Raw genomic sequence first — 20740 nt, forward strand, 5'->3', positions numbered from 1 at the left:
AAGAAGTCGAAGTCGACGAGATACTTCCATTTGATAGTGATGATGTACTTGCAGTTGAGCTGGGTCCAGTTAAATAGATGGAAGTGGTAAGAGAGCTCGAGGCTCCACTATTCGTTGAAGAATAGATGGAGCTTATAGTAGAGCTTGGGATATTTACAATAGTCGTGGCCGAGATGGAGCTCATGCTTGTTGCTGAGCTAGAAGGCGACATTGTGCCTGTCAGTGTTAAGGTAGTTGTAGGCCATAGTCTGTATGCAGCCCAGAGTCCAGGATTAGGTGTGCCTCTTGATATAGGATTCGTGCTTGCATCTTTAAACAGTTGACAAACGCCAAACCCATCTTGGGGCATGTAGGTTACGTAAATGCAAGGAGGGTGGGCATCGCAAAAGTTAATGCAATCATTTAAGGTTGGTGATAATTGAGGAGAGAGTAAACCTGAATCTCGACGGTTGAACCGATTAGTCCCAGGTGCATTTCGTTTCATGAGGATTACTCCGCCATAACTCAGACCACAAGACACGAAGAATGCATCCGCACTGGGAGGGTAATATATGGTGTTATTTGACGCTGGACAAGTAAGAATTGTAGGTGATGTTGCGGATCCGGAGGATGAAGACGTTTCTGAGCTGGAGGATTGCTGAGTTGCTGATCTTGTTATCGATCCAGGCGATTGTTGCATGCTGGAAGTTGATGATCCGAGAGATGGAGACGTGGTGGGTGTGGTTTGTGAGGGAACCGTGCTTGAGTTGATTCCAGAACTGGTCGAGCTCGACGTTCCCGCCGTTATTGTTGTGCTAGGAGCGGCCCGGGATGAACTAGACGCCGTGGAAATTGATCCACTAGTGTTCGAAGTTGTCGGTATGGACACTGACCCTGATGTGCTTGTGGTTACGCTCGTGCTAGGGCTAATTCCTGATGGGTTGGTGCTCGAAAAAGTAGTTGAAGAGGTGCTTATGGAGGTTTGTCCCGAAATGCTAGTAGGACTCAAAATACCACTTTGTGATGTGACCACATTGTTCTGTGAACTCCCTCCAGTCGTGCTACCCCCCGAACTAACTGCTGTAGTCATTGAGCTTGATATTCCGCTCCGGGAAATCGAAGTGGAGGCCGTTTGCAATGATGAGCTGCTAGAATTTGACATAGTGGTTTGTGAGGATGAACTAATGCTAGATTCTGATGTGAGGCTGCTGGATCCTGTTCCAGCGGATATGGAAGCAGTTTTAGTTGTCTGCACAGTAGTACTAGCAGAGATTTGTGTTGAAGCAATAGTGGAGCTTGAAACTCTAGTCCAAGTCGAACTAGAGATTGCAGGAATTGAGTTTGTAGTCGAGCTTCCTGTCCCACCCGAAGTAGATTGAGATATGTTGCCAGTGCCCTGCGCAGTGCTAGAACTAGTAGAAGGGGTTCCTACCCAAGGGCCATTCGAAGTTGAAGCCGAGCTAGACATTCCACTACCAAGAGTGGCAGGTGACGACCCAGAATTCGTTCCTAGGGCTGAATTTGATTGCGTTCGATTCGATATTACACTTGAAATTGACCCTGTACTAGAGATAGGCGAAGACTGGCCATTAAACCCGCTTGTTATTGAGCCTGATGTTGAGATTCCTGTAATAGAGGATATGATTGAAAAGTTCCCGGAATTCTGCTGTGAACTGGAGCTTGATTGCGCCGTAAGGGACCCTGAAGTTGAAGCCTGCAGTCTAGGGAGAGAAGTAGACGATGGGAATGTAAATGTGGCGGATGAAGTTGCTAAGCCAGATCTACCACTTCCAGAGCTGCTGGTAACAGTCTGGTTGCCATTAGTTCCGCTAGAAATCTGCAGAGTAGGGGATGAATTCGGAGGTAGAACACTGGAGTTGGTACTTCGAGCTGTTGAAGACACGGAAGAAATTGTAGAACCCTTATTAGAGTTTGTACTAGAGGTTTGGGAGGTTGGAGGTGGTCCTAGAAGTGATCCTGTAGAAACTATGCGGGTGGAAATACCACCTGACACGCTGGATGTCTGCATAGCTCTCAGACTAGACGAAATCGAAGTCATTAAAGCTGTAGTAGTCCCTGTCGCGCTACGAGTTACGATTGTGATACCTGTGGATGAACTCGCGCCCGACAATGTAGGCGCAGTCGCCAGAGAGGGCGACCCCGAAGGTACTGTGACATTGTAGGCGATTGTGGGACTCGATATAGCTGAGAAAGAGATAGCTGATGAGAATATCGTTGTTGAGCCACTTGGGCTTTTACCAGTAGTTGGAGGGGAATAGCGCGAGCTTCTTGTAGCCGATGATTCGGAGTATATATGTGACGGAACAGACGGAATATTCCTTGAAGTGCATGGCGATATAGTCGCGGAACGCACGGAGCGTATGGAAGCCGAACCAGTTTGCACTATAATGGATGATTTAGTAGTCAAGGGTGTATAACCACTTACAGGGGCGAGTGAATTTGTTGAGGTTGTTAATGAAAGAGGAAGAACATTCGAAGGCAATGTAGAACCGGGAGGGAGGCTGGAATAGTATTCAGGTGGATAAACCGTCACGGTTACTGGAGCATGGCAATAACCTAGAGGTGTTGTCAAGTTAGCGCTTCTGATTAAAGTTTAAAACTCTTTCAACTTCGAAAGACGCATCTTATCTGTTACTGACCCGTTTCACCTGCGTAAACAAGCCCAAAAAAGTACAGCAAGGCTGCCGCATATGTCGTTCTTTTCATGATTCCAACGTACCAAAGCTCTCAGAATTAGCAGTGAACACTAACACACAGACCTTAAGCTTTGGAAATCTAGATGCGATGGGGCCGCTCGTTAGCTCGTAGATGTGAGTTTCCTGAGCGATAGGTAGGGTTAAAAGTATGCGCCGGGGGACGAAGCAAATTGCTGGAATGTACGCCAAATACGTGTGCCAACAACAACATGCCTTTCCTGAGACTTGCCCATTTCCCAGGCATTTGGGTAAACAGGCTTTGAAAGTTGGATGGACCTCGCAATAGAAATCGTCTTTATGCTTGAGTTTTCCATCCCGCCCTGCCACGTTGGCTCTCCAGCAGCCATACTTGGCATTCTTCCGTACACAGAAAAAAGAGGAGGAAATTCGTCAAGACAGCACTATACGGCTTTCTACATCTCTATTGCCTAAGAATTGCCCTAAAAAGTAACATTAACATATGGCCATCGTCGGAATGCCTGTTAGCGATGCTCTGCATCCAAAAGAGCCTTTCTTTGATCTGTATATAGTTACTAGGGTGTAAGTGTGACAGGAAATGAAGAGTAACTTCTAAATAAGAGTTCCAGCCACTTATTTTCTTCGATCGACATGCCATGACCTAAGCAAGGGGAAAATATGTGCGTGGAAGGGTAAATGGTCACGAGCTAATTAACCGTCTCAGAAGACTAGAAGCTTAGAGCTTTAAAAAAAGGGGTAGAGGTATTTTTCTTAATAGGTAGGCGCATAATCGTATACAAAAAATAGAATGAATTTTCAACGACTGGATGCCAATACCTTTTCGATAGAAATAGTCCCCTGATTGGAAGAACATATGACAGCGCTAGAGAGCCTACATGTAATACTAAGCATTGCGACATTCATGCACAAAACTCCCAAAAAATATACCGGCTGACGAGTACTGTGACATTAATGTACGATTGACTCTGATATTAAAGGCCATGCCCTAAAAACTAGGCCTACAGAGGCGATGCTCTACTAGACAAATCATAAGGCATTACGTACTCAAGGATCGCCTTCTCTAGAGGTATATCGGGCTTGTAGATGATATTCGCGGGTTTCCAGAAATAGGATCCTAGGGTTGGTAAACAAGGGGCAGGTGTTGAGGAGGCTGCGGAGTCTTTGAGCCTCCGCCAAGACTCTATTTCAACGCCACTTCGGACGTGGGGCAGATTTCAAATCACCACCAAAACTCACCATCGCAAGCATGCAAGCGCAGAAATCCTCTCAGACGCGCCGTCTCTGCTTCGCATCGAAAAGTGCTGAGTCTAGACTAAGACAGGAGCTTCACGATGCCACTTGATAACATCCGGAACATTGTCCTCGTCCTTTCAGGCAAAGGCGGAGTGGGCAAATCCAGTATTACGACACAGTTGGCTCTCACACTGTCACTGCAAGGCCATTCAGTTGGAGTCTTAGATATAGACTTGACTGGACCTTCGATACCCCGCTTTTTCGGCATTGAAGAGCTCAAAGTACGACAAGCACCAGGTGGCTGGATACCAGTTCCCGTTCACAATGCGCAAGTTCTACCTACTCTTCTAACAGCACTGCCATCGAATGGCACGCCCTCCACATCATTCATAACTACAGAGACTCCAGTAGGGCCTCTCTCTTGTATGTCCCTAGGGTTCATACTACCGTCTCGCTCTGATGCCGTGATATGGCGTGGTCCGAAGAAGACAGCTATGGTGCGCCAATTCCTCTCCGACGTCCTATGGCCTGCCGACCTCGACTTCCTCCTCATCGACACGCCTCCTGGCACTTCAGATGAACATATCTCCCTCCTCGAAAATCTCCTCAAAACCTGCACACCATCTCAACTCGCCGGCGCCGTAGTCGTTACCACACCTCAAGCCATCAGTATATCAGACGTCAAGAAGGAGCTGAACTTTTGTAAGAAGGTCGGCATACGGGTACTTGGTGTTGTGGAGAATATGGCAGGATTTGTATGTCCGAGTTGCATGGAATGCACAAATGTGTTCAGCAAAGGAGGCGGAGAGGTTATGGCGAGGGAGTTCGAAGTGCCGTTTCTAGGCAGCGTACCCATCGACCCAGCATTTGTGATGTTGATTGAGGAAGGTACTAGGCCAGTGTACCCTGAGGGAACAGTGATTGACGGCAAGGATGTTGGAAGGGTTCATGGCGTGAAAGACCACGCTGAAGGCAGGAGTACAGGCTTGTTGGCTGACAAATATAGGAGTTGTTCCTTATACCCGATATTCAATGGCATAGTTGCAGGCCTCGTGGTGGATATTACTAGTCGCAATGTGGGCTATACGCGGGACTAATGGACGGCATATGGGGCTACGTATGGTTAGAGTATTTTTGCATAGCTCTGGCGTTCTAAAAATAGGTTCGATCTATGGATTTCTCGATGCTATTTTAAAAATCAATTGAACAAATTTTAAGAAATTGCAATTTCCCTAAATTACAACTTGGTACTACCTGAAATTGCTTCTTTTACATGTATCCCGGCTCTCACTATACCTAGGTCATATCAAGTCTGCCAAGCAATCCTTTATTAGCCACTCGCATTCCACCCAAGGCTTGAAACATTCTACTAGCCTTAAGGTACATATTTTCCTCTAAATTCTATCCTAACTTACAATCCTTGCTGACTAGGAATGTTCCTTTGCAGAAAGCGGAGCACTATAGAAAAGCTAGAAATCATTGAGAAGCCATTTTACTTCCATCATCTTCTATATTATCCGCCTCATTTATGCTCCACAGGTAGTCGAATCTATGACGGTACACCGGGACAGGTGTTCCCTAGAACGCTTTAAGGGTTATTCGCCAGTTTCAGCCCACCAATGACAGCCCACATATCGATATCAATATTAGGAGGGTAAGAATAAGGAATAACGGTCTATCCTAGGTCGCGGATATCATATTGAACCGATAGCACCACACTCAAGGCTCAGGGCCCCCTAGCTGTCGTAGTGCGTCAAGCGTGCCCGCTTGAATCCTACGGGATTGGATACGGATTGGGCACAAAACATATATTTGTTCGTATTAGACTTTGATCCCTCGTCTTCAGTAGCTTGGACCTTTACTTTCCGCGATGTGTGGATCTTCAGACGTTCCATACATAACTCTTTTTTCAGCTAGCTACTATTATCTTCCTTCAAGCAGCCTACGCTCAAAATACTACGCAGTCCACTTATTAGGGAGCTCCGAAACTAGGTTGTAACCTGGAAGCTGCAGAAGGCCACATCCCCTGTTAGCAAAATGGCCTTGGTCCATTAGTCTGCTGCCCAGTCGACTACGAATGTCGTGAAAACAGCCTCTGCACGTTTCCCAAAAGTGCAACTGTTGTATCGTTTGACAAAGTATACTACACAAATGAGACGTGGCATCAAACTGCAGTTTGGGCGCAGTCACCAAGCTGTACAGACAGTAGATGGGGATGTTTATGTAATAATAGTAAGACATCTTCCTTCACTCTTACCGGGTCTCTGCTAAAATCGAGAATCAGCGCAAAACTTTTTGACGGGCGATCACCTCCATGGCATGGAGTTCCTGCCTCTATGGCTGCAGCGAACACTTAGTGGATCTAGTCATCAAAGCAGATTGGTCTATCAATTCGTCGGCCGTTCCTCCATGCGAGAATGTAACAATCGAGACGTCCTAGTGGGGTCCGCTTGGGAGCATTGTCCGTGCGCCGCTGTTAACTCCTACGAAGGGCGAGTCCGTCTGAGAATGATTTCCGCAGCGGTTGTTCGAGATTTTTTTTGATCATCGCGGTTGTTGTGCCGATTGTGGTCTCTGCGATGGTTGCGCCGTGCGTCTAGTGTTGTGTAAGACATGCAATTTAGGAAGCAGAAATAGAAGGGATATTGAGAGATGCTCCTCCACCATATGCGGACGCCGCCTTGGAAGATATACAACAGGCGGCTGCATCTTTGGTTGAGGGAGAGGAGCCGCCGGATTACGGTGGAAATGTAAGAACGAGATAGGCGTAATACCCTCCATCGGGCATGGGCAGTCTACTAGCCTTATTCGGTGCCCTCATCACCTCAGCAGGCTAGCTTATTATAGGGGCACGGCTTTGCTAGGCATTCCAGCGTAGTTATCCCTTCTAACAGTGATCTGGGTCCTTAGCTATCGATAATAATCTAGCCAATTAGATATAGCTAGAATTATTGAGCGTGCTCAGAAGTATTGAAGCTAGTAATAGTAACGATTTTATATTAATATTGCATATAAAGCGTCAATCTTCAAAGTTGAGATGCTGTAGACGCGTACTCCAGCGCGATTTCTGCGTGCAGAACGGTATTTTGCACACATACACCCGAATCTAGTCATTGGATAGTGCTCTCGCCGTTAGATTCGGGTTAACAACATATTGAGTAGGCTGAACAGCACCCAGATCATTGTATGCATGATTTGAAGGCATGGTAGTGGGTAATTAGTCGATTTAATCTACCTATTTTACCTGGGTGGCGAGAACGCGTTCGCGCACGGGCCACAATATCTAACGACCCCACCGTTAGAAGGGATAGCGCATGTCTGTAAATATTGGTAGAAAAGTGCCTCTAAATTCTAACTTGCTCTTGGTACGTGGTTTATCAAACAGGGACTAGCGTGTGTTTGTAATAATGTTTCGAAACCTCTCACAAACTCAACCTCTGCTGTAACCCGTCCCACGAGTAGGTGGTCTGTGCGCGAACGTCAACAAAATGTATGCACGACGACCTGAGCCTAGCGATTTGATTGGCCGAATTCTTATCGATAACGTTGGACACGAATTGGCGGGTTATAAGTTTCACAGAATAGTCTGGCGTGTCGACTCCGGGGTTAGAACAGGCTATCCCTGCTTCTCTAGTAATCCGCCATTTCAATTTCCTTGCGCCAGAAGCTTCTATGTAACGAAGCCATTTCACACTAAAGTCGGGCAAAAGATGCACACCACACAAGGGGATCGTTGAAGGCTGAGGGCCGATTGGTTCGAGATCGGTCATTTGCTCCAGTCATTGCCATTATTGTTAAGTGTTATCCGGCTAATCCGAAAGATCGGAATGGCTTGCAGGATAACGCAAGCGTTCACTGTGGCGAATGTCCCAAAACTCCCGTAACAACCACAATGCCATCAACAAGTGTCAGATTTGTGGGCCAAATGCGTATTTTTGGCAATCTGTTGCCTGGACACCTTCGCAAGGCCACCAAAATGTCTTGTGACTGAAATTTCCGTCAACACCGGTGAGCGAGATGTTGGCAACTTCAGCCTTGGAGCCGCAGTTCTTGTTGCCATATTTCCTGCGCCCGGGCTATTATCGCTATGATTCCTGCCGTTTCCAAATGTGAGCTTTACTGTCTTGGACCTTACCCCTCAACATCTAAGTGTAGTCTAAATATCTACATCCCCAATTTCCTTCCTTGCATCTCCCAAGGAAGCTCAAAACTGTATCTCCTTCGGAAAATATATCAAAAGTCGAGTTCCTATCTATCAGTCCTCACACAAGTGCAATGAGGCGAGCACGAATGACTCAAGCACGAACTCGAACACGAGCAGCTCAACCACCGAAAGCGAGTCAATGCACCAGTTCACCTCACGAACATGACCAACATGAGTGTGCTTTAGATGGCCCAAACAACGAGTGTCGCTGTATTCATATTGAAGAGTCTGGAAAAGTTACCTTGCAAGTTGACGCCTGGCGATTCAAGGTCTCCTCCCGTGAACTCCGTCGTACGAGCAGAGTATGGGATGAATTGCTTCAACCACGCCAATGTTTCCATTCAGAAATTACAATGCGGCTAGAAGACCTTGATCCTTGGGCTCTCGAAATTATCCTTCGCATTCAGCATCAGAAAGTCGCAAGCCTACCAGCTCGGCTTACCTTCGAAAGGCTCCGACATCTAGCGATTGTCTGCGATAGATACCACGTTGCGCATCTGATTACACAGCTTGCGGTCTTCCAGCAATGGGTCCAGGCCCTAGAACCTCATGCCGATGAGTCGGAAAGAGTGGAGTGGCTACACATTGCATACACTTTCGGCCTTGAAGATATATTCGAGCGACTTGCTAAAAGTCTTGTCCTTACTACCGTGCTTAATAGACACGGAAACTGCTTAACCGCTGGGGGCCGGATACTTCATCCAGGTCAGGTGAGATTACCACTGGGTATTATTGGTAAGTTTCCGGTATATATCATCTCCATACATATGTTAACATTTGCGTCTCAGAGAGCATCGTCAGTATCCGTCATCAAGCCGTTCAATCACTATGCCAAATTATCGAGTATTGGAGAGTCTGTCTTCGTTCACCCGGCGCCTGCCGCGTACGTGAAAATGAAGGTCGATATCAGTGCAATGCCATCATGCTTGGATCACTTGAACAGGCCTTACCATCCTACGGCCTTACCGGACTCAGCGTTCGATCCTTGGCTGATCGGTTGAGAGCGGTCGATATATTCACACTACCGACAAAATTATGCTTTGAGGTTTCGCACGAAGCGTGTAATGTTGGTCAGGAGATCAGGCGAGCTGCGGAAGAGGTTTTCCAGAGGATTCCATCTCCAGTTCAAGATGCACATCGAGAGTATATGAGACAGCCAGGGAGATGAAACTAGGCTTTGATATTGAGCATCCTAGCTAAACAGATTCAGGGTATAGAAGATGAAGGCCTCTTTCATATCACATCGACGCCCTGTACAATTGGACACCCCTCGATGTCGTTGCCAAATCCTACACCCCTCCGGGCGGAACAGCCGAGGACGTCCCACAAGCCGCAAATCTGCAAATTTAGTCAATATTCTCCACAAAAAAGTGCCAGAAGGGGCTGAGCTTCCTTGGGGTGACAAGCCTACCGCTAGAGATGTAGTTGTCTTATCCGTACGTGTCCCACCACTTCCAGTTACTCGGGTTAATCGAAAAGGTGTGAAATGCTGCATCTCCGCATAGGAGTAAATTCATAACAGAAAGGCTGCCAGTTAGGTAGTGATTATTAAAGTTTGTCATATTGAAAAGATAATATTGCCGGCTTTTAGAAGTGAGAGGCCGGGGGATTTCACGAGTTAGAGAGAGCGCTATGAGGATGGGTCATAATGATAGCGAAGCAAGTCACTGATCCATGGGAATATGAGAATTTATATGAACGCATCGACTTTAGATCGGATGTCAACATAACTTAGCAAGCAAAAGCCTCTACTAAGACCAGAAAGGACTGTCCTCATTGTCAAACTTGAGCAACAGCTTTTTTCACTGTAGATAAACTAATAATGTAGCTCTCTTTGCGTAGCATCACCCTGGTTTACTATCCCTTCTTATGAACTAGTCCCTCAAAATCACTTTTATCTCAATGCCTTATCTAGAATTCCCTTCACTCCCTTCACTTCATATTTAGAAATGCCGAGATATTCAAGAACCCTTCCACGGAAACGCTCTGTATTCCCCAAATGGAAACCACATCACTTATTTGCACATGCCAAAGCCCTGGTCTGAATTTCTATGGCCTGTCTAGTTTACTACATATCTGTTTGCTCCAAGCCAGCTCTTATAATTTATACAAATATATTTTAAGCGAATTCATTCTTAACACTTCCTAGATTATCCCATGCGCCGTCAAAGGTCCAATAGCGAATGCGGCCCGTGCGCGAACACCAAAATTTCAAACAAACGTCTCTACCACAGAATCTATGGCTTCTCACCTAGATTATATCACTATAATGGGTCGCAAACATGCAGGAATACCTTGATCGAACCAAAGGATCGTAGAGTCAAGTATAGATTAATTTTGAACTTTATTATCACGAGTTGGTGTCGCGATTAATTAATTAAGTCTTCAGCTTTGTTTTGTCAAGACTACGTTAAATCTAGACGATCTGGTTGGTTCGCTTACTATTGGACCTTTCTTGACGGCGCATGGGATAAATACAACACCGCATTTTCATAATAGTACCTAGACGTATACGTCAGCGATAGAATTGGACTGAGTTAATTCAGGAGCTCCATAATGGACGCGTATTTAACTAGACTGGATCCTGTTAATTTAATTAGTTGGATGGAGTGGGTTTAAAGCTACGGAGCTCTTGGAGTTCTAATTCTCTAACCCGATTCGGCAGGTACAACATAGGGATAGAGCGGTCGATATTAGTGCGTACTTATAAGCCAATCAGCGACGTTAATCGTTCCTCCTGCCCCGGCCATCGTCATCGCTTTAATCCTCGTTTTTTTCCTTACTGCCACTATAGAGCGATATTTATCAGCTAAATTACCTTCTATGTCTGATCAGTGATGGCAATAACTATATAACCATAATCAGCCCCATGATTCCGATTATTATATAATCAAAGAAAGTGATTCTAATTTGGTTATATAGTTATATTAATTACGTCTTTTAGGCACGGGCCTCCACATAATGTTATCTACACGTGAGTTATTACGTGTAGAGAATATACTTGCCCCAGAGCTCCCCTTAAAGCTCTACCTCTCCCTCTTTTTATTTCCGCTATTTCCGCGGTTGATTATGACCATTACTGTGTCTAATAACGTATCCTAAATCTAACGACTTGCTACCGATTAATCGCTTTAAAGAGTATCTTACTACTAACCGCGTACTTCTTACCTAGGACCAACACTTTAACGTTATATAATACTAGCTAGATCGCTATAAGAGCCAGCCTAATCTTACTTAATTTACGGGGTAACCATTTTTGTACGTGAATCCGGACGCTAGGTAGTAACCGACGTGCCCAAATCATAGTATGACGGTCCAAGCTTCAAATCATTCCATCAGAGCTGCTGGCATGCTGCGAAGATGATTTCATGTACTTCCTTGGATGTGACAATTGGAGAACCGACAGATGGGCTGTGGCCCAGGTTCGGTTGTAATTTGAGGATCTAGAAGCATTACAGGGTGTGGGACGGAGTGTATGGCATTAATCATTTGCTTGATATTGTCACGGTTGAAACTTTGGTAACTCAGGCCAAACTCTGGCTCAAACATGTTTTAAGTTGAGTTTGGTAATGGGATTCAATGGGTAGAATGTGTTCAGCGTACTTTGCTCTTTAGAAAGTTATGAGGAAAGATTGCGGCTAGAAAAGGGAGGTTGAGATATGAGATAATGTGGAACTCATAATGGGTTATTTCAATGACCTAATGATCACTAAATTCACTGTCTCAAGTGCACGCCGTCACAACTTCGGGTGATGTTCCGGAAAGATTGAAACAGAGCGCAGCACGTGGATACTTAACAACTGTGTATCCCCGAGAGAAACTCGGCTTGATGTTAATACAAGGATAAATTGTTATTGAAAGATCGATCAATAGTGATTAGAGGCGGCTCTACTTTTCGGATCCAAGAGACCAATCAATGCACGAACTAAAGCACACAAGTAATCAAACATTACAGGCTACTGATATCTCTAAAAGTATAATGGGCCATAGAAAACGACAACAATCGTCTCAAGACGTTTTCCATTCTCAAGAAATTACTGGACCAGTCTTGGGCCCAAATAGTGGCTGCATGGTGCTTAACAAGATAGTGTTAGAATGACAAACCCATAACTCTGCAAATTCCATCTATCGTTTCCATCGTTGAACCCGCCAACCCATAAAAACTTGAGGGACTTCGTTGTCGGGAATATCAACATATTGTTGATAGATCACGTCGCTCTCCAGTCCGACTGGACTCTTCTTCCACATGGCAAATTTCTCTGATGCGCTAAAAGCCTTTTATCATCGGAGAGCGGTGCAATGCTGGTTTGCATCCGGCCACTACCGTCGGGATACATAAGAGTAGCAGAAGTTTTGAGAGTGGGGATCTCGACTTGGGACGAAAACCGTCCAACAGGTAGGCATGGTCCGAAGAAATGCGGCTCGTTCATACTATACGCTCCGTTTACTAACGTACAGATTTATGGTAGGCCGGCGAGTCCAATTTAGGGCCCCACTCGACTCAATAAAAATAAATAGCATTAAAGTGCTAGGCGGATGAACAACATCGGAGCTCTATGTTGATAATTTTTATTAGCTAGACTTCTTACTGAACCTCAAAAAGTTCTTTAAATAATTACAATGTTAGTCGAATGATAAACCTTATATGTACTTTGATGATTTGCATCTGCGCAACGAGTAAGTGCAGCACGTCATAGTTTTAATTAATGACACCCGAGTGGTAAAAGACAATACATCATGCCTGAAATTACCCCAGGAAGTTCTGGCGCCTTTTCTCTTTTGCCTCTTGGCTCTTTTGAGGGTTACGATTGATTAATTTGTCGTTCCGTAAAGCTTTTATTCCAACGTCAAAACTGACGGGAGGTTCTCTTCATATTTGTTAAATCATTAGATGTTTTGGAGTTGTAACGAACAACCAGCTTTCCCACAAACCTTTGGAGGAGTAGACTCTAGAACCCTCGATTATGGACGTTTATATACACTCCTCCTTCGTCCAGATGACCTTACCCTGCTTTCCACTATCCACGTTGAGCACTTGGCCGTGAACATGACCACTAAAATTCTCGCTTGCAAGATACAAGATACTCTTCGCCACCGATTCGCAGGGCACGGGTTTGCGAAGAGCAGTCTTTTAGTCCAGAAGTGATTAGCATCGTTTTTAATATAGTAAAATAGACATAAAAAAGTACAGTTGGGGTCAGAACAAGAGTGGCATACTGTCGCCTGCGCTTCCTTCCAAAATTGTTGAGGATCATCTTTACATTCATCCTTAAACCTGGCCGTGTCGACTGCCCCAGGGGCAATTGCGTTGACCCTACGTACTCGATCAGCAAAGCCATGCAAATCTCTCATTTCCCGAGCAATACAATAACTCACCGTGCACCCTCCCAAATCCTCACAACATCAGCTCTCAGGCTCAGCAGCAGGCCTACCTGGACCGCGCTCTTTCCAGCCGCATAATCCGAGTTCATACGTTCCCCAAACCAGCCGCACTCACTTCCCACAATAACTAGCCCTACATTCTTCAACTTCTCCCCATTCCCCTTCGCAGCCCTTAACCCTCTCACCCACTCCCTTGCTACCAACCAAGTTCCTGCAACATTAACCTCGAGCACCCTCTGCAGCTGTCCAAAGCTCGCATCCGCAATGCTCTCCGAGTGTTCCAAGACGCTATAATCCAGTCCGCCAAGCGCCACGCAGCAAGCCACAGTCCCGAATTTCTGCACAGCAGCCGCGAAGGCTTCCCGCACTGAGTTCTCGGAAGAAATATCACAGCGGATGCGCTGGCGCCGCACGGGGGTCTCGTCGTGGGCGGGGGACGGGCCGACGGTGTCGTAGGCGATGTCGAGCGAGGAGACGCGCGCGCCGGCCGCGAGGAATGCGTCCACGACGACGCGCCCGATGATCCCGGCGCCGCCGGTTATAAGGACGTGGGTCCCGGTGAGGTTGAGTGAAAGGTCCATTGAGGTGGTCATAGCTTCTCGATGCGGGGCGGGGATGTAAAATGGTCTTGGACACTTGTAATAAGTCAAAATTTAGGGTGTCTTAATAAGAATATCTAGAAAGAGACAGTGTTCAGATACTGAATGTTTTCACAAAATGCACCTGTGGTTTGATACTCAATTTGGCCTTTTATTGATAATACATATTTGTAATGCCCATCTGACCTTTCTCTAACTTCTATACTTAAGGTTGATGGTATAAATAATCGCTTCCCGTCTAGACGCCACTAAATGCGTCGTATATTCTAACACCCAAGAGATGCTGTCATAACCCTTTGGGTATTAATTTGGTCAACTCGAGAAACCTGAGCCCATCTATTTGCCGGCTGATTTCTTAGCATTTTGGTTTCCGCGCTGCAATTTTCTCATAAAATCATTCTTAACACCTTTGGCTTTGAAGTCTTTGTTTCTGCTCTTGTTGTATTCGATATATGCCATGTCTTGGCCACCACTCAATTCGCTCAAAGTGCCTGCCATTCTTCGAGCGACCTTCTTCCTGCCACCAGCCTTGTTTCTGCCGAATAGATCGCCATCGATCTTCTCCGCTTCACCCTCAGCATCACTGCGCAATAGAACGTCCATCAGAAGCTCGCGCCTATCTTGCGGTGTTGCGAACGCAAGGTCAGAGCGTTGTTCGAGGCCTTCTAAGCGCGTGATGACTTTGAAGGCGTAGCCTTGATCAACCAGGAATGCTTGGCGTTTTGAGGAGTAGTACATCTCAATTGTATCTTTCGAAACGAGAGAATAGAAGAACGCATTGAAACCTTCGTCGTTCCTGCGTTTAGCTCGAAGGATGCGGCCCAGTCGTTGAGCCTCCTGGCGACGAGAACCGTAGTGGGAAGAGATTTGGATAAGACATGTAGCCTCCGGCAGATCTAAGCTAGTATCTGTTTGGGCTGGTCAGCTATCATTCAGGTTATGAATTGTGGGATGACTTATCCTATCTTGGAGAGGAAGATTGTGCTAACTAGCTCGTTGTGCTGGAAGTTTTCTAAAATTCGTAATCTCTCTGCTTGGGGTGTGCCGCCATAAATATATGCTTTGTTGAGCTTCTTAGCGTACTTCTCAAGAGCATAAACATTGTCCGAGAAAACAATGATTTTATCCCCTCGTTTCTCGTGGTAGTCAATAAGATACTGGCAGTGTTGAAATTTCTTGGGGTTCATGGTGGAGAGCAGTCCCCGCTTCTGAACCGAAGGAGCTTTAAGATACTCGGTATAAAACTCGGGCGTCATTTGACACCATACCTCAGCGCACTGGACTTTGGCAATGTGACCCTGCTCTGCGAGCTCTTGCCAATTGGCCTCGTACAACTTCGGACCAATGAGGAAATTTAGATCCTCGATTTTGTCATCTTCTCGTAGAAGAGTGGCGGTCAAACCCAGTTTTGAATGGGAGGCAATGGCATATGTGACCTTCTTGAACAATTTTGCCGGTACAACGTGCACCTCATCAGCAATCAGTAAACCCCATTCGCGAGACCGGATGAACTCCATAATCTTTTCAGAGTCATAAGAGCGGTTTCGAGACTGGGTAATCATAGAATAAGTGCTTATGATAACTCCGGCATTTCCAGGGAACTTGTCTTTGTTCTCAGCTGTGAAGGTAGCAATGTCATTTGGATTGATATTGGACCACTTAATAAATTCAGCTCTCCATTGCACGACGGACATGGCGCTCGTGCACAACACCATAACTGACTTTTTGACTGTACAAGCTGCCGTGATGCCGACCAAAGTTTTACCAGCTCCACAGGGCAGCACAATTATGCCGGAACGTGCTCTTCCGTTTCCGAACATCTTATTGAGAGCCCGCTCCTGATAATCTCGAATTTGAGCACCGGGTCTTAAATCGATCTCTAGATTCGCATTGACTTCATCATTCCGGAAATCATATTCCTCTGTCAGAGGAATTCCAATTTCTCGGCATTTCTTCACCACTCTTTCTCTGTCCTCACCTTTGATTTGAAACGCGTGGACTTGATCAATATCTTCGTCGTCATCCTCTTCCCTTAAGGTCGCAAGCATATCATCCGGCTGTTGCTGTGGAGGCGGCTGAGCAACCTGATTAGCGCCTGCCGCCATCTTTGTGCCAGGTATAGCAAGGCTCCCCATCTTAGGTGCTGCCTCCTGCACAAATCCATCTGTCGTATTGTCCCTACATTCGGCGATGATCGGGTCTTTCAGAAGCTGTTGCAGGATGCTTGGATCCGTACTTTCAATAAAATATTTTGTACGCTTTAGAACAATCCTGGCTTTCCCAAACGATGATGTAGACTCCTTAATGAACGCCCTGACTCCCTCGGGCAGCGCCGTTTTGGAATACCTGTCTAGCTGCATTATGATATCATCCGTTGATAAACCAACAGACATAGCTGCAAATAGGCTGTGAGGCGTCAAAGTGTACTCGTGCATGCGGGATACGCGCGATTGTGGCTCGGCGATGTTAATGAGGAAGGTCTGCGCATCAGCGAATGCCGGACTAAAAGATTCCATAATGATCCGTCCAGCATCATCAACCTAACTAATCAGCGGACGCCCTTTAAATATAGTAATAACCTTACCCAGACAGGTCGACTGGTATGATCGAGTTTAAGTTTGGCGTCCCACTGGTCACATAGTTTGAATAGATGCGAGGCAGCATCAATAACGTGCGCCGCTCTGTTCCTCTTGCTCTGGCCGACTACATCATATTTGTCGATAAGGCGTTGAATATCTTCCTGATCGCTCAACGGAGCGTCATCCTCAGATTCGTATTCATCGCTGTCGGCTGCCTGTGCCTGTGCCTTTCTCTTTGGAGGCATGTATGGAGCGGTGTTTGTTGATATGAAAGCTGACCTAGTGAAGGTTTCACCAAACTACTCAAGCGAGACAGACCCAAGCCTAAACCGCGTTCACGTCCCAGGAAAACGCAGTGGAGGCTCAGTGAGGATGAACGGTGGTGTTGAGATAGAAGTTGCCTGATCAAAGAGGCTGTGAAGGCGAATAGGTAAGCCAGCCATTCCGAAAGGGTCAAGCGTCCGCAGAGCCTCACAGGTTGTCGCGGTGTCCTTTACTTCGTTATCCACTCTCCCCAGTTTGAGAACGTTTTCGCCAATCATTTCAATTATTTCAACGGTCATATGTTATATTTTCTCATAGGCGTGTGACTTGATTCATCTTGTGAGAAATGTGAATGTTGGCCTGTTTCTTGGAGGAGCAGTGAAACTTAGTCTGTGGCTGCGCACCTAATTAATTTGTCTATGGCACAAGCTTAAAGTTGAATACATTAACATGTGAAGCATCGGTGGAGCATTTTCAGCTTTGATACACAATTCGTGTGTCTTACGGGAAACTTATCTAACAAGGCTATTTGAAAGCGCTGGAATTTCCAACGCTGCACCGCCTCACTGGGGTGATCGCCTAGTAAAGCCACGGCCCGCCTCAACACCTCTTCCGCGATTTGTCTACAACCAACCTCAAGAAGCCGTGCTATGAAATGATTTCTGATGGGTGCTTCCGATTCAAAACTCGTCTTCAAGCAAGGCATCTTTCGCCTCTCGGAGCAGAAAGACATCCGTGCCGATGATCCATACTGGACAGGTGTATGACACTCCAGGCTTGAATCTACAAGCAATACTGACCTGTTCACCGTTCTACAGTTTTGGGAACTCCCCGAGTCGGCCGAAGATGTTTTTTCACTATTCTCTCCCGCGGACATACGCCGGACTAGAGACAATAACTTGGAAAATCTCGAAACTCTCATTTTAGCTGTCACTTCAAGATTATGCATTCTCCGAAACCATCCCTCCTTCCCCGATCCTGAGCTTGCTCCTGAAAGGGACGCTCTAAACTGCATACGAGTCCTTACGCGACTCCTACCCTTCATATACGAGTCTGACCACTTGGACGCGTGGGAAGATAAATTCTTCTGGGGTGCGCGGCGGAAACGCAGCCGGAGGGGGCAACTTGTCCGATCAGAAGTAATATTCGATGAGGCGGATCCAGAGCAGACACCTACAGATGGAGAGCCTGAGTTTGAGAAGGCGAAGCCTCTCGCCGAAGAACTCATAGACGCACTGATTGACTTGCTCTTTTTCTCCGACTTCACTTTACCAAAGGCGCCTGCTGGGAAGAGCAAGGTTACATATGCGATATGGCAGAGCGGTGTAGGCTGCAATACGCCTGTTAGTTCAACAAAGGAATTTGAGAATAACCGAACCGAAATACTGCGATTACTCCTTGCCTTGGCTAGCAAGTCAATGTATATGTCAGCTAGTAGGTAAATTGACCATGTCAATAACCCACGAGGTCTAATGAGACACAGATGTGCTACCGGTAAAAGGGGTCAAGGCAATAACGTACATAACAACATGTCCAGATAAGCAAGTTGTCTTGTCAGTCCTTTGTTCCATGCTCAATACAGTACGTGCTGCTCAACCTCCCTAAGAAGTATTCCTGCTGAACCTAGCAGACTCTTAAATACAACCCAGCTTCCTGGCGTGTACCTTACGATCATGTTGTGTTCAAGGATCCCAAACAGATTCTTGTCACGTATTGCTTACAGCTTCTCTTGGTTTTGATCCTCTATCCCATTCCCGAACCAGGCAATGGCCCACCACCGAAGAACTACTTCCGACATTTTCTAGGGCGGCTACACCGACCTCAAGACTTCCAGTTCCTTGTAGATGGAATGACAAGAATATTAAATCAACCTGTAAGTAGAAATACCCTTGTACAGGAACGTCTTCTTACCTCTGCAATCTTCAGCTTCAAGCAACCTCGTCATACTTACCGGGCAGCCACAAATCCTTGACTTGGGCCCCGGAGATGATTATGCTCTTTTGGGAAGCTCTTCAATGTAACAAGCGTTTTCGGTCTTTCATCATTGATACGGACCGAGCGCACGATTTTGTGGTGTTGGTCTTGTTTTATGCCATCGACCAGCGAAATGATCCTACCAAGCAAGGCCTTATCAGGATGTGCATTTTCGTTCTCCAAACTCTGAGCGTTGAGCCGAACTTTGGGAAAAGCTTGAATAAGACATTTGAAAGACAAGAGAGTCTTCCTGCCAGCATCCGAATTCAAAATTTCCACGGCACATATGCAGACTATCTCATTACTGTGAGTGAAAAACTCTGCATTTTAATATATCAAGAATCTGACTCTAACAATACTAGTCCATTTTCACTCTGCTCACGACAAGTAAAGGAAAGCTCGACGCGATCTATCCGGCTCTTCTCGCAATCATTAACAACATCGCCGCGTACATAGAAAGTCTTGGGCGAGCCACAAGTTCAAAACTTCTTCAGCTCTTTGCTTCAATGTCTTCGCCGAGCTTTTTGTTTGCCAACGAAGGAAACCATGTTTTGCTCCAATCATTGCTGGAGGCTCTGAATGCAATTGTGGAGCATCAATATCATAGTAAGCTTCTCTTAGCCTGGCTTCTCGAGTGTTGCGTTTGACATTCATCTATGCAGAGAATCCTAACCTTGTGTTCTCAATAATTCGCTCGAAAAAGCGATTCCAAGCATTGCGAGACTTTACACTTGAAAGCGGCCAAGAAGAGATAGAACGTCAAAACCAGCTAAGGAAAGAACAAGGCAGCGATACTGGGACAGGCAGACGAGCAGACTCGATTGATAGCCTGAGAAGTCCGATAGGCTCGACAACCCCAACTTTAAGCAATGTACCAGAAGACAATAGCGCCTTCGCCATTGGCGACGATGAAGACTCTGAGGATGAGGGAGCCCATGGGCCAGCTCATCCAAGATCACCAGTGCAACCGCAATCAGGTACAAACTCTAGGACTGCATCAATATCATCTTCTGTAGATGATGCGGTCCCGCTACAGCTACGCGGTATGTCGGAAAAGGCTCGAGGCAAGATGCCAGTCGGTCAGCCATCCTTTTCAAGGCAAAACAGCACCACAAGTCTGAACAGCGTGTCAACCCCAACATTGGGTTCCAATGAATTCTTCACTCCATCAGCCGCATGGGTAAGGAAATTTCTTACGTCCTTCCAGGTTCACCGATCTGACAACACGGCAGATTGAGAGTTGGCTACCGGAATTGCCACTACACACAATCCTCACGTTAATTTCGCAGCTAGCGCCCCTGATCCCTACCCCTGGTAGTTCTTCGGATACTACGGCAGCCCTAACCGCAATTCGCCAAATAGAAGTTCGTGGGATCGAACCATCGCCGATAAGGGTACATCTCTTCGAATGGTCGCCCTTATCACTTGGCTGGTACGAATCGTTACTCTGGAGTTTTGCTTTTGCTGGTGAAATGCTCGTATCCAAAGGTACAGCGGGTGTATGGAATGGAACTAGTATTAGGTTATTTAAGGTCCAAGAAACGGCGGCCCAGACCCCTTCGCTTCTGGCTCCACGCGGAGCCGTTGATGCGGTCGGAAGCAACCTTGTGCAGCGGATTGGTAGCCTTAATATTCGCGGCGGAACTACTCAGGCAGGTCAAAGGGGTTCGAGTAACGGTGGCAATAACGGGCCCACAACGGTAAGGGACGTGTAGCGTTAGGGCGAACTCTCCAGGTGTTGATGATCTCGTGAGGCGTAGTTCTGCTCAAAATAGTGCGTTTCTGGGCGTTGATTGGTGTACCCGTTATGCGATTTAGGAGCTTCACCCT

The 20740-nt window shown here is 46.3% G+C and overlaps 6 protein-coding genes across 6 annotated transcripts; 4 read left to right on the forward strand and 2 right to left on the reverse strand.

The window, feature by feature from the left end:
- Positions 1–127: 127 nt before the first annotated feature.
- On the forward strand, positions 128–2162 carry K441DRAFT_733996 (uncharacterized protein; the record flags this gene model as incomplete). Its single annotated transcript, XM_067654267.1, has 4 exons — positions 128–276; positions 320–349; positions 667–1149; positions 1372–2162. Exons 1-4 carry the CDS (start codon positions 174–176, stop codon positions 2160–2162), a joined length of 1407 nt encoding a protein of 468 aa, XP_067499599.1. The 5' UTR covers positions 128–173.
- Positions 2163–3904: 1742 nt separating this feature from the next.
- K441DRAFT_666786 (P-loop containing nucleoside triphosphate hydrolase protein) lies at positions 3905–5116 on the forward strand. The gene has a single exon (XM_067649710.1). The coding sequence runs from the start codon at positions 4007–4009 to the stop codon at positions 5003–5005; it is 999 nt and encodes a 332-aa protein (XP_067499600.1). The 5' UTR covers positions 3905–4006; the 3' UTR covers positions 5006–5116.
- A 3082-nt stretch (positions 5117–8198) lies between these two features.
- On the forward strand, positions 8199–9113 carry K441DRAFT_680642 (uncharacterized protein; the record flags this gene model as incomplete). Its single annotated transcript, XM_067651387.1, has 2 exons — positions 8199–8822; positions 8901–9113. 2 exons carry the CDS (start codon positions 8199–8201, stop codon positions 9111–9113), a joined length of 837 nt encoding a protein of 278 aa, XP_067499601.1.
- A 3681-nt stretch (positions 9114–12794) lies between these two features.
- K441DRAFT_666788 (NAD(P)-binding protein) lies at positions 12795–14151 on the reverse strand. The gene is made up of 3 exons (XM_067649711.1): positions 13489–14151; positions 13330–13426; positions 12795–13240 (listed from the first exon to the last, which is right to left on the reverse strand). Exons 1-3 carry the CDS (start codon positions 14073–14075, stop codon positions 13085–13087), a joined length of 840 nt encoding a protein of 279 aa, XP_067499602.1. The 5' UTR covers positions 14076–14151; the 3' UTR covers positions 12795–13084.
- A 69-nt stretch (positions 14152–14220) lies between these two features.
- On the reverse strand, positions 14221–17060 carry K441DRAFT_666789 (DNA repair helicase rad25). The gene is made up of 3 exons (XM_067649712.1): positions 16678–17060; positions 15054–16633; positions 14221–15003 (listed from the first exon to the last, which is right to left on the reverse strand). The coding sequence occupies exons 1-3, from the start codon at positions 16915–16917 to the stop codon at positions 14430–14432; spliced, it is 2394 nt and encodes a 797-aa protein (XP_067499603.1). The 5' UTR covers positions 16918–17060; the 3' UTR covers positions 14221–14429.
- Positions 17061–17601: 541 nt separating this feature from the next.
- K441DRAFT_581017 (uncharacterized protein) lies at positions 17602–20625 on the forward strand (the record flags this gene model as incomplete). Its single annotated transcript, XM_067644399.1, has 8 exons — positions 17602–17697; positions 17755–18370; positions 18420–18517; positions 18567–18809; positions 18863–19216; positions 19273–19516; positions 19573–20090; positions 20143–20625. The coding sequence occupies 8 exons, from the start codon at positions 17602–17604 to the stop codon at positions 20623–20625; spliced, it is 2652 nt and encodes an 883-aa protein (XP_067499604.1).
- Positions 20626–20740: the final 115 nt, after the last annotated feature.

This window comes from Cenococcum geophilum, assembly GCF_001692895.1.
Source record: "Cenococcum geophilum 1.58 unplaced genomic scaffold K441scaffold_50, whole genome shotgun sequence".
Lineage (NCBI taxonomy): Eukaryota > Fungi > Ascomycota > Dothideomycetes > Gloniales > Gloniaceae > Cenococcum > Cenococcum geophilum.

Excerpts from the sequence above, each read along its gene's own strand:
- K441DRAFT_666786 (XM_067649710.1), top strand. The coding sequence starts at position 4,007 with ATGCCACTTGATAACATCCGGAACATTGTCCTCGTCCTTTCAGGCAAA.
- K441DRAFT_666789 (XM_067649712.1), bottom strand. The coding sequence starts at position 16,917 with ATGCCTCCAAAGAGAAAGGCACAGGCACAGGCAGCCGACAGCGATGAA. Across the intron at positions 16,634-16,677 it reads ATACCAGTCGACCTGTCTGG|GTTGATGATGCTGGACGGAT; the intron begins GTAAGGTTATTA and ends CTGATTAGTTAG. Across the intron at positions 15,004-15,053 it reads ATCTTCCTCTCCAAGATAGG|AGATACTAGCTTAGATCTGC; the intron begins ATAAGTCATCCC and ends ACCAGCCCAAAC.
- K441DRAFT_666788 (XM_067649711.1), bottom strand. The coding sequence starts at position 14,075 with ATGGACCTTTCACTCAACCTCACCGGGACCCACGTCCTTATAACCGGC. Across the intron at positions 13,427-13,488 it reads AGGATTTGGGAGGGTGCACG|GGTCAACGCAATTGCCCCTG; the intron begins GTGAGTTATTGT and ends TCGAGTACGTAG. Across the intron at positions 13,241-13,329 it reads GGAAGGAAGCGCAGGCGACA|ACTGCTCTTCGCAAACCCGT; the intron begins GTATGCCACTCT and ends CTGGACTAAAAG.